Here is a 12080-nt window from a genome sequence, read left to right on the forward strand (position 1 = left end):
AGGCTGCAGATGGAGGCTAGGGCCAGAACGTGAGGAGCCTTGCCTGTCACATGAAACATGTGAGCTTTTGTCTATGAGCAACGGGAACCCACTAAAGATGGCTATAGAGAAGACAGTGTTTATGATGGTAACTAGCTGGTGGTGATCATTGTGAGGCAGGGAAATCAGGATGCACTTGTGGGAGTCCACAGGAATGAGCATACCAATGAACATAGAAACTGGGCATTTGGAATAATTCCTGATTCCATGAGAATTTAAATCAAATCTCAGCGCCCTGGAACCCAGGCCAGTTGATTGAGGGGAAATTGCTTATGTCAGAAAACATCAAAAACTTTCTGTGGAAATAATTATATTGTCATTTAACCTATAAGAAATCAGGAGATACTTGACGGTAATGCAGTGCCCTGCCTTCCTGCCTTCCTTCTGTACCCCAAGTTTTAGGGAGCATCTACCCTGTGTAGAGCCCTGTATGGTGTGCAGGGAATACCGAGATAAACCCACCTAATGGAGAAAAGAGGTGCCTAGACATGTCATTAATGAGCTAAAACTTCAGGATGAAAGGTGCTATGAGAATGTTTTTATTTATAACAGAGTAATGGACAAAGTTATAAAATATATTCATTGGCATGGGCTTTTAAAAAAAACAAATGCTATGAGGAAACACAAGTGAGAATGGTTAATTCTGCCCGGTGGGGCAAGGGGGAGGGGGCTCAGGAAGACTTGTCTTTGAACCTGAGAACTGAAGGATGAGTATGAATTCCTCACAGAGAGTAAGTCAAAAAGAACATTCCCTAAAGAGAGAAAAGACCTTTTCACATTTGGGGCAGGAAGAAGTAGTTGCAGCCTGTCTCAACTAATACAGAAAGGTTTTTGTTTTTTGTTTTTTGTTTTTTTTTTGGAAGGGCAAAGTAATACACATGCCACCATTTTGCCATTACCGGCAACATTGCTCTTTCCTACCGTCTCCCTCTCCTCCCACCTCTGTCCTGCCCTGGGGGCTGGGTCTTTCCATGTTTTGTTTAATCCATAATTCCCTGGCCTGTTCTGCTGCCTGCTAATTCCATCCAGAAGCCAAACGAACTTGTATGGGCCGTGGACCCTGGCACATTTATCAGGGAGGATAGGCAAAGTATTATAAAGTAAAATGAGTTAGAACCACTCTGATTACCTTACATCTGAGAAGGCAAGGGATGCCTTTTGATGTGGGGATTTTGAACAAAGTAGAAACTAAGAAGACTCTAGCTTTGTTTGGGTGACTTTTCTTGTAAACTTAGATCAGTTACATTAAGACATTCAGCCTGCAAACAATGAACTCAAAGAAAACACTGGCTCTTTCCTTTTATGAAAATAATACTTGCACCACAGCCCCTGGGATTGGCTATTCCCTTTCTATTGAAACGATTCACAGAGAGTGCTACTTGCATGTCCTGGTAATAAGCGAATGTTAATAGCAGGATATTTCAATCAGAGCTGGCTGGCCATAAGGGAATAACTGTTTCCCATTGACTAAGTCAAAGGCCAAGTTCCTTCATTAGCATATAATATACTTGGAGTTGGTTTATGGGTTTTTGTTCTTTGGCATTTACATCTTTGTCCAACCCACAGAACTCAAAAGGCTTTCCAAGCTGGTTGAGGAGAGGCCCAGGGTAGAAGGCATTTGGGGAGTAATACAAGAAGTCACCTAACCCCCCTCCAGAAAGAGTCACCTACCCCAAACCAGAAAGTTTTAGCCTTTTGGATACAAGATAAAAAAAAAATTTGTCTTCCTGAGCATATTATTGGTCCGTGTGAGAGAACATTCAAACTTTGGAAAAACGTGTTTCAGATTTGTTAGTGCATCCTTTTGATTTAAACATACGAAATGCATTTATTTTTCTTTCATCCTCATGAATATTTACGTATATTTAAAGTAGAAATCTTTTATAAGCTTAATAAATATAAATAAGAATCTTTATATTTGTGTTTGTTTAACAATATGGTTCTCAAGTGCCAGACTCTGTTTTATAAATAATGACTAATTATAAATCTCTCTCTCTCTCACACACACACACACACACACACACACACACACACCACACACACCCTTTCATTGCCCTCACTCAGGTCACATAATCTCTTCTCCTTGGTACCCTCTGTCCCTTCCTTTCTTCCTGAATACACTCTTCTCTGCTTGCTTAAACACCCTTCATGATCCCACCAGAGCCACGGTTCATGGAGGCTTCACTCCCCACCAACCCACTTTCCAGTTACTCACTCCAGACCTAAGGATCTCCATTCTCATTCCAGGAAGGCAAATGTGGCCCACTGCAGGTCTGCAATCTACCTCTAGTCCAACCAGCTTTGAAAGAAGCCAAATAAGGCCAACCTTCTGTGGACGGGTCAATTCTGTGACAGGCGAGTGTGGACATGGAGGACATGACAGGTGTTTCTAGTACACGTGCCACAGTGTACCATGACCAGCCATGGCTGGTCTACAGGATAGCTCACTTAATCCACTCATCCGCCCTCCCAGTCTGTCCTTTGCCCTCTGACGGCTGGACAGAAAATCGAAGCAAGACTATCTCCGAAATGAAAGCCAGCTGGCGGGAGCTAGTACAGAATTCCTATGAAAATACTGGTGGCGTTGATAATGCACAAAATAGATTAGTTCAACAGTATTGAAAACAAGCTGGACAAAAAGGGTTTTGCCATATTAATTTGATAGATTCTGCATTCTCTGTCCCCCCAGGAAAAGAAAGGCTACACCATCAGCTTTCAGTCATTTATCACTGAGAGAGGCTTTCCCATCAATTCGAACTCTGTATCTTTAGTGTCTTAACAACCGCCTGTCTCCAGCCAAATTTGCTGAGATTTTAAATGGCAAGGTAAAATACACATGGCTTATTGGCATTAGCTGTAAACAGGAAGGACTGCATAGGGAGGGGACCCATTACGTTAAATATCAGTAAGGGAATTGCCATAGGAATTGGTGAATAGGAAAGGACATTTAAGAAATTCGCATTATTTTCCCCCTACCTAGTCCTAAAGGGAATTGGAAATTTATATGTTGGGAAGTCCCAACCACCAGGAAAGACCCCAGCCATCTTTCCAGGAATTTCCTTCCCACTCGAGAACCACAAGTATCCAGAAGTGAAGCATCTTGTTGTGTGTGGCTCTATTTTTGCTGCCTGAGAATTTGTGTGGTACTTTATATCTCCAAATGCTTTCCTAAGCATCAATTTAGGTGCAGAATTATAGTGGCAAAAAGATATAGTAATTACAATGACGCACAGGAATGGTTTGCAGGGTTTGGCATTTACCAATTGTTACATCACCGGGATTCACCAACAGAAAATTGGGTTTCTTACCCATTTCCAAATAAGGCCAGCCACATTCCAGTTATAGTTCTGTCGTCTTGACTAGATAGTATATTCTACCTCTAAACATGAAGGCAATACCCAAAACATCTGCTTCCACAGGAGACTGAAAAGATCTTTTCAGAAGAAGAAAAAACGTTTTCTTATGTCATTTCCTAGATATTTTCTTGGGCTTGCTCTGTTCCTTGGTAGCTCAATGATTTCCAGTTGTGTTCCCTTCCGCAAAATACAGGATATTAAAATATTCTCTTTCTGGACAATAATATTCTATAGTCGTATAGAACACTGAATATTCAAGTATTATGAGTCTTCCTAATGATAAGAAGCACCTTAAACTTAATAAACAAGAATAGTGCTAAGTGTTGTCAGTTGAACACAAGTGATCACCAGATTTATGTACTTTTTATCAATCTATCCACAATTTCTCTGAACATAGGAAGAGATTCACTAAATAGATAAGAGCATCAAGAATCTCTATCTGTTGAAAGCTGTGTATTATGCCAACTTCAGCCATTACTTCTCAAGTAGGTAGCAAATTGGTGTCCATTAAAATGAGGCAAACAGCTTACTGCTTCTCTTCCCATCACTATAGTAATTGCTAATGTCCCCCAAGTCTGTGCAAGGTTCTGTTTGAAAAATGCAAAATCTTAGGCAGTTGCTGAGTTTTTATGGCTTCATTGTGTAGTCCAAATACAGAAGATAGTGACCAGTGTTCTGTTGGTAGAGGCCAACCATTGAACCAAAGACCAGGTGATTGAAGTGAGAAGTTGGATGAAGGGGACATGTTCAATGCTTTAAAATTTCATGCCAATTTTAATTATGTAACTTTAAAATTGTGAAACATAAAATATACTGGTAAAGTCCTACCATATACATAATCTCAATGCATGTGAGTTCTCCACACAAACTTCTAAATCATCAAGAATCACATAATCCCAGAGGTGGCAAGGCCAGTGAATTAACTGTGTTCATGTTATTGCTGCACAATTTCAGGGGCTTGACAGAAATACCCACCCACCATTGACAGACTCAGTCTCGAATACATTAAGATCTTCAGGAAGCCATCTCTCACAGAAAGTTTGAACCCTCCTTTCTAAATGGCTTCTACTGTAATAATCATATGATCTCTAGCCTACATCATTATGACCTCCCTGAGATCAACCTTCTATGCTCCATCTTCATGTAAATATGAACCATTTCCCAACAGAAAATAAATTATTCCTTAGGCCCATAGGCATTTTAGATCATATATGGTGATGTTGACATAAAAGCAAAGTGTTCATTTACTTAATCAAAATTCTCACATTATCCAGGAGTTTCACTACAACAGGCTGAAGGTTTTCACAAGTGCCTGAACTGATCATAGATTATGATCTCAAGTCAGCATAAAGAAAGAAGGTGGGGGGGCTTTTGGAATTTTAAGACTTTCTCCTATTCCTGCCACCTCCCTTCCTCACAACACCCAACCCAGTTTTTGCTTAAGCCAATTTTGACACTTTCTGCCTCATTGGGAGCCCAAGCTAAAGGACCTAGCAGTCAGAACAAAATGTAACAAAAGTCCAAGGGGTTATTTTCTGCAAAGAACAATGAATTGGGGTTCAGTTTGTAATTTGAAAGCCCTAGCTCAACTTGGAATGTTATAGAATGTAGCTGTTAAATCCATTACCCAAGCCCACAATTTTGAAGGCTATGCTTCCAGCTCCAAGATTGCAAAATCTCAAGCGTGTGGCAAGCATCTTGCCTCTTCCTGCTTAAGCAACTCCACATTACTCTAAAATTAAATTCTAATGGAAATCTCTGAGAACTACTGAAAGCCTTTGGTTATGGTAGAAAATGAGGAAAATTATTGTGATCAACTAAGGAATTAACCTATTTTTCCCCAAAAGCACAGGAAATGTATTCACACACACACACAAAAAGTCCCTGAGGGCTTTAGATAAAATGAAAAAAGTTTCCTGAATAATAGAGGTTATATTTTTTAAAACTATAAATCTGAACAACTATTTTTTTTTTGTGAATGGCTAGTAGGTTTAGCTGAGTATGGTATAAATTTGCAATTATCTTCAAAGGAATTTATATTAATTTTGTTATGGGCATAAAGAAAGTAGTAGTGAGCCATGTGAATCGAGCTGAATATGTAGTGGATTCCAGAAAGAAAAGTGTTTTCTTTATGTCATTAATAGAAAATGTCCTGTTCTTGATAGTTTAAAAAGCTTTTTCTTTACTAATGAGGTCACATACTACAGAGTCTAACTTTTATATTTGTGACTTTCTCTAGGGTATTTTTAATAGCCTGTGTCCAAAATGTAACTTAGGAACTAAAGTGTGAACAGAAGAAATAAAGAAAAACAGGAGAGAGAATGAAGGGAAGGGTGATATCCTACAGTGTTTTCTATGGAAGTTTAGCCAGTCGATCTAACTGTACAGGAATAGTATGGTATAGTTCCCTTGGGCACAGAGTTTCGTTTGAAAACCCATTCTAGAACTTCTCTCACAGGTTTCAGGGAGCTTCATAAAATAAGGCAAGCTGATGCTCTTTGCAGCTGCAACAATGTGCTTAATTTAGGGTGGAGTTCTGTAAGGGTCTATTCACAGGTTTTTCATGAATCGCTCTCAAAGATCCATAAACCCTTGAAATTGCATAGACACATTTTTTTGACTATCCATATGTGTGTTTATTTTTCTGGAGAAAGGGCCACTAGCTTTCATCAGATTCACAAAAGTATTCAGAGACCCTTGTCTCCAAAAAAAATAGGCTAAGAACCACTGCTTTTGTTCATCACTGATTATCTGATATCATTTTCCTTTCACAGAAACAAAGGTGGTGTGTGTGTGTGTGTGTGTGTGTGTGTGTGTGTGTGTGTGTCTTGACAGGAACTTAATGTTACCATATTCTGGCAGGTTTAGTTTACATAAAGCATGATATTTTTAGATATAGCCTCATTCTCTACCTCCCATAACTAGGAAATTCAAAAGTACTTTGTTTTAGACTATAAGAGCTTTTGTTGTCTATGGAACAAATTTCCATGTATTATCACTGTAGGAAATGGAAGAGAATTTGGAGGCCAGATATATTCAGTACTTTTGAAAAGGGAGATTCTATCTTGATACTTCATCCAATTTTTAGCACTGGGTCATAATATTATAGTAATAATATGAGTTAATATAGTTGTTCTCATCCTTGTAATTGATAATGGCTTCATTCTAAATATAGGAAATTTGATCATCTAAAATGTTTCTCTGTTTCTAGGGGTTACAACAATTTGGTACAGTAATAAATACATTGATATGAAATCATTTGACAGTTTATTGCTCTCAAGTCACGCTATGAAAATTGATCCTTTGCGCCTTTGTATCCTCTCAAAGGGAAGAGATGTTTCCAACTATCTTGCCTATTGTCCGGTAGATTGTAGATGATCGGAAATTCTAGAAGGCCCATTCTAAGTCTTCTCTCGCCATGAGAACGTTGAGTGGATCACGATTGTTCTGTGATTTGGAGTAAAGATTCCACCAACAGAATCAGTGCCCAAGATCAGAATTTGGCAAATGCCTCTCTTGGAAGATCCTAGAATGAGTCTAAATAAATCATTTGGTATAAAACAGCAAACACAGTGTATTGTTCCTTGGTATGAAGCAATACAATAGCATGTACTAGCACAAGGAAAAGGGAAAAATTAAATAGCACAGTTCTTTGGGAAATACCTCATAAAATAATTTTTAAACATTGGAAAAGAGACCCTTTTCCACCACATATTAAAATACACATCCACGTAGGGGTGGGTATTTCCTATGTCAGCAAGTTCTCTTCCAAAAGCAGTGTGCTGTATTAACATTTCAAGTTAGCCCTTAACTTTCAAAGAGCCTTTCAACAGAATTTACTTACTCCTCGTGATCAGCAGAGGGGAACATGTCTCCTTCATAGACATGTAAATAGAGTTTTAAAGGGACATTTTGTCTGAATCATTAAGGGCCTTTGAACGAAAGGGGAGTCGCACTGATCTTTCTCTTCCCTCTCCTTGGATTTGAAGGAGGAATTCTCAAAGCTTTTCCATCCACAGAAACATCGAACGGCACCACGGGTCATCGCTCTCTTCCAACTCCCTCTGGAGCACAAAAAGAAATCTTGGGACCCACAATTGTCATTTTCTTACATTTTTAAAATGTTGATTTAAAAACAGCACCCATTTTTGTGTAACTGACATTTTGGGCATTCCTTTAAGATGAAAACCAAATCATCAAAAACACTGACTTAGAAAAGAGAAGCCCCCAGGATACTGATAATACTGTGGAAGTATAACAACAGGGCACCCAATTCAAATACAATCTCTTATTAATGGAGCAAGAAACAAAACCTCATACTATTATTTCTCACAGGGCAGCAGGTTCTGGATAAAAGAAAAAAAAAAACACAGCAGGAAGGGGAAAGGGAAAAACTGAGATGACTAAAGGCTTTTTTTTTTTTTAGTTCGTATTTACAGAAGTGGTACAGAATCTTGATTATTTCTTTTTTAAGATAACTGCTCTGTACAAAACCATCTCATTTTTATGGTACTGCTCAATTCCTTAACTATTCTGGGAAGGTGAAGAGTGAGAAAATGCAGCATGATACCAAAATGAGCACAAGATGTTATCCGATGAACCATGATGACCCTTGAGAGGTCACTTGAAAATGAACTTCATTTCTTTTTCATCGTGTCTCATTGGACATTCATTTTTAATACTCATCTTTAATATGTTAGGTTGAACCCCACATGAGTATTGATGTTAGGGCAATTTTTAGGTCTTCTAGCTCACCATTAATAACTTAAATACTTTAGAAAAGGTCTGTGACACCCCAGAATTCAACAACTGAATTCAACCACTGTTTCCAGACCACCCACCATGTGCCTGGTGCCTTGCTCAGTGGTGAAGGACACAGTAATGGCAGGCGGCAGATGGCAGGATGCCATGTCTTCTGGGTTCTTTATCATGACTGTTATGCTCTTAAGAACCCATAATCAAGCGGATCATTTATGGTCAGATATAGATAGATCCCTAATGTAGCCAGCAGTTGACTCAACAAGTGCATGTATGCCCCCAGCTGATTTTGATAGTCTTTAATAAAGTGAACCATTCAGATGTTTTCTTAGTTAGCACTGTGATGACATCAGGAATCTGGCCTGCTTTAAATTCCCATTTTTCACATAAGAAACTGAACCACTAGGTACATAGGAGACTTGGTTAAGGTCACATTTAGCTTCCAGTCTTTGGTTGCTGGCTCAAGGCTTGATCTACTAACCTTCCTTCCTCTCCTTCCTCACCCTATGCACCCCACCCCCAGTAAAGTATGGCAGTGGGTCCCTTCACCGACCCCAGCACCCCGGGAACTCTGGGGAGAGGGCAAAGTCAGATAGACTCTGGTGGGAAGATTCTGTGAAAGGAAGCAATTTTTGCTCCATATTTTATCCCTTCATATGTTGTGATCTCCCCCGTGCTCAGTAATTTTAGTTTGTGCTTTTTGTTTCCCTTTTTGTTTCTTTGGTTTGCTGGCTTTGTGTTCTTTTCTCTTTTTTTCCCTTTTCTTTTCCTTTTTTAATGCAGGAATCGGTCAAGGAGTTCCGGTGGTGGCACTCATTGTGGAAGGAGGACCCAATGTGATCTCGATTGTCTTGGAGTACCTTCGAGACACCCCTCCCGTGCCTGTTGTTGTCTGTGATGGGAGTGGACGGGCATCTGACATCCTGGCATTTGGGCATAAATATTCAGAAGAAGGCGGGTAGGTAATTTGCCAGGCCCTGTAAGAAACCTTTGAGTACAAAGCTGTGTTCCAAGCTCGGGAAGATGGTATCAGTTGATGGAGACATTTGGTCTGGGAAGGTGGTGGGAAAGGGCAGGGGAATATATTCTAGATGTCCTATGAAGTGAGGAATTCTATGAAAGCCCCACAAGACTAGACTAATAAGGAAGACAAGGGAAGGAGGGGTCATAGCACTTGGTATCCTTTCTCTTCATTTCTTCTCTCTTCTGCTCCTCCTACTAAGGAGAAGCAGGGACTGGGTTTGAACACATAAAGCACAGCGAATCCGGACCCTATGGTTCATGTGAGTACCTTGGGAGAAGCTGGAATGTGCAGCTTCCAGGCTCAGTTGCCGAACACCAGCTTCACCAAACTGCTGTATGTTCACAAAGGCCAAATTTTTACCAAAACTTCGGGTGGCCTGTGCTGTCAAATCCTTCTAGATCAGCTCAGAAAGCAGAGCCTCTAACCACTCTGTACACCCTTACTGGATTCCACCCCCCCTCCCCATGCATTTTCCCTGGTCTGTCCCTACTGCTATTTTTAACAGTCCAAAGCCCCAACCCCAAGGAGGACTTGTCTTCCCAACCTTCCCTGCCAATCTGAGGTCCCACCCAGTGAATGGTAAAATCCAAGCACTCGTGCATATTATTAGATCAAAGTAATTCACCCAAGGTGTGAATGAGTTTAAGGAGGAAAACTCAGGAGGAGTCATTGAATTTTTATTTTTTTAACTTTTTTAAAAGTTTTTATTTATTTACGTAATCTCTACACCCAACATGGGGCTCGAACTCATGACCCCAAAATTAAGAGTTGCCTGCTCTTCTGACTGAGCCAGCCAGGCACCCCTGGTCATTAACTTTTTAAATAAGGAACTTCCTCACCTAATCAATTCTCCTAACCCATGACCCTGGTGAGAGAAAGGAGCTCTTCCTACCCTCAAATAGCTCCTAGGAAGTCTAGTAAGTAGACAAGCATGTAATGATAATAGTGAGCGACCGGTGAGCTTGCGGACTACAGGACATTCCCTGCCCCACCTGTCGGCCAGGTAGCCATTAACACAGGCACCCTGCCTGGGGAAGAGTGTGGACCTAAATATAGGAGAGTCACGGGCCCTCCAATTAACACTGCAAACAGTAACAGTGATGTCAGGTCCCCTGATGAAAGCTTTTGATATGAAAACAAAAACAAAAACAAAAAACCAATATTCCTAAGCATGAAATTGGAGTTTGCTTCCTGGCAAATTTAAATGACTTTTATCTTCTCCTTTCATTGTAAATATCGGTCCATTCTCTAGCTAAAAAGCTGAAAAGAACATTGGCCCAAACGCCTCCATGTTGGTTACTAACCAGAGCTCAGGATCCTCAACTGTGCTTGGCTTTTATTAAAAATTTAGCCATAGTTCTTATCAATTTAAATATAACAACGTGTTCCTTTTTCAAACATAACTGAAGAACTTATACAGTTTTTTGCTTTGGCTTTCTTTTTGGCTTCCCAGTGCTTGTAATTATTTTATTGTGTTTCCACAAAGTAGATACAAGGTTGCATTCAGAAGGCACATTTCCTTTTCAGAAAATTCATGGAAAAGTGAGCTGTTCATCTCAGTATTTCAGGTTTTCTAGGTCTGCACACAATGAAGGTCTCGACCCAGGGCCCCCTTTTTGTCCTTATTGTGGGTTGTATACTTTGAAAATGTTACGATTTTTGATTAGTTGCTCTTCCTGATTCTGTTTTTTCATACAGGGGAAATATTACACATTTTAGAGCTTGGGTGGAGGGGCAGAGTCTCTATATTATTTAACTGAGAGGACAGAGATACACAGAGCAATTATGTGCTTGCCCATGATCCCAGGCCAGGATTTTTTCTGGTCTAATATAAAAATTTGCTGAAATGGATTTTGTGGTATGTGCCTTCATGCTTTTTATGTAGTACTTCAATGATACTGTTGTTTGAATATAAGTTCCTTTTAGCTTCCCCTTTGCTTACAATTTCTTAATTTTTTGTATTATTTCATGCATTCCCAAAAAGATAAAATCAATGCATTCCTGGTTGTAAACCAATGTCCAGGCTGACAGTTGTGGGTTCCTTTTCTCTTTCCTCTTTCTTTTTTTTAAGTTTTTTTTTAAGTTTTTATTTAAATTCTAGTTAACACACAGTATATTTGTTTCAGGTGTCATGTAGATTTTTTTTTTCCTTTTCCCAATCCAGTCCCAAATTAAGAGTCAGAAATACCATGCCCTTTTAACTTTAATTAGCAATTTTCATTTTAAAACCAAAGTTTTGTTTTAGTTCTGACTATTTTATGACCAAAATATGCAAAAGCACAATCTATATGGGATCTGTGCAAATATATAAACCATGGTTGATTATCAAAGAATTAACTAGCGTGAACATAAAGAATTGAGATATAATTTCTTCCCTTGGGAATTCTTGAAATTAAAACTTTAAATATTTTAAGAAACATCTAGAAACCGTGATTAAGAAAGTAGAAACTTCAAGAGAAGTTTTGTAATTGCCGATCCAAATATATAAATCTACATTTATTTATTTTATAGGCTGTTACGATAAAAGTAAACTCTTGCTCTAGGAAAGCAATTATAAATTTATCCTGATCCAGTGAATTCATGACATTTCTCTGTGTCATCTGAATTGCTGCCAGAATTAATCATGTTTACTTAGCTTGAATAAGAAGCTGTCTAGCCACACATGTGCAGCCGATTTAAAAAAGCATTTCCAAAGAACACTATTTTGCAGGAGTGTGTTTTCTTTATGCTTAAAAAAAAAGATGAGGGGCGCCTGGGTGGCTCAGTTGGTTAAGCGACTGCCTTCGGCTCAGGTCATGATCCTGGAGTCCCGGGATCGAGTCCCGCATCGGGCTCCCTGCTCGGCAGGGAGTCTGCTTCTCCCTCTGACCCTCCCCCCTCTCGTGCTCTCTCTCTCTCTCTCA

General features: G+C 39.5%; 1 protein-coding gene across 10 annotated transcripts in view; it reads left to right on the forward strand.

The window, feature by feature from the left end:
* The window catches only part of TRPM3 (transient receptor potential cation channel subfamily M member 3), an 822204-nt gene that overhangs the window by 626199 nt on the left and 183925 nt on the right, over positions 1 to 12080 (forward strand). For all 10 annotated transcript variants that reach the window (XM_027615317.2, XM_027615327.2, XM_027615328.2 and 7 more), the window contains one exon: positions 8937 to 9111. In XM_027615317.2, the coding sequence (XP_027471118.1) occupies positions 8937 to 9111 (175 nt within the window). The remainder of the gene's footprint in view (positions 1 to 8936; positions 9112 to 12080) is intronic.

The sequence above is a fragment of the Zalophus californianus genome, chromosome 13 (genome assembly GCF_009762305.2).
Source record: "Zalophus californianus isolate mZalCal1 chromosome 13, mZalCal1.pri.v2, whole genome shotgun sequence".
Lineage (NCBI taxonomy): Eukaryota > Metazoa > Chordata > Mammalia > Carnivora > Otariidae > Zalophus > Zalophus californianus.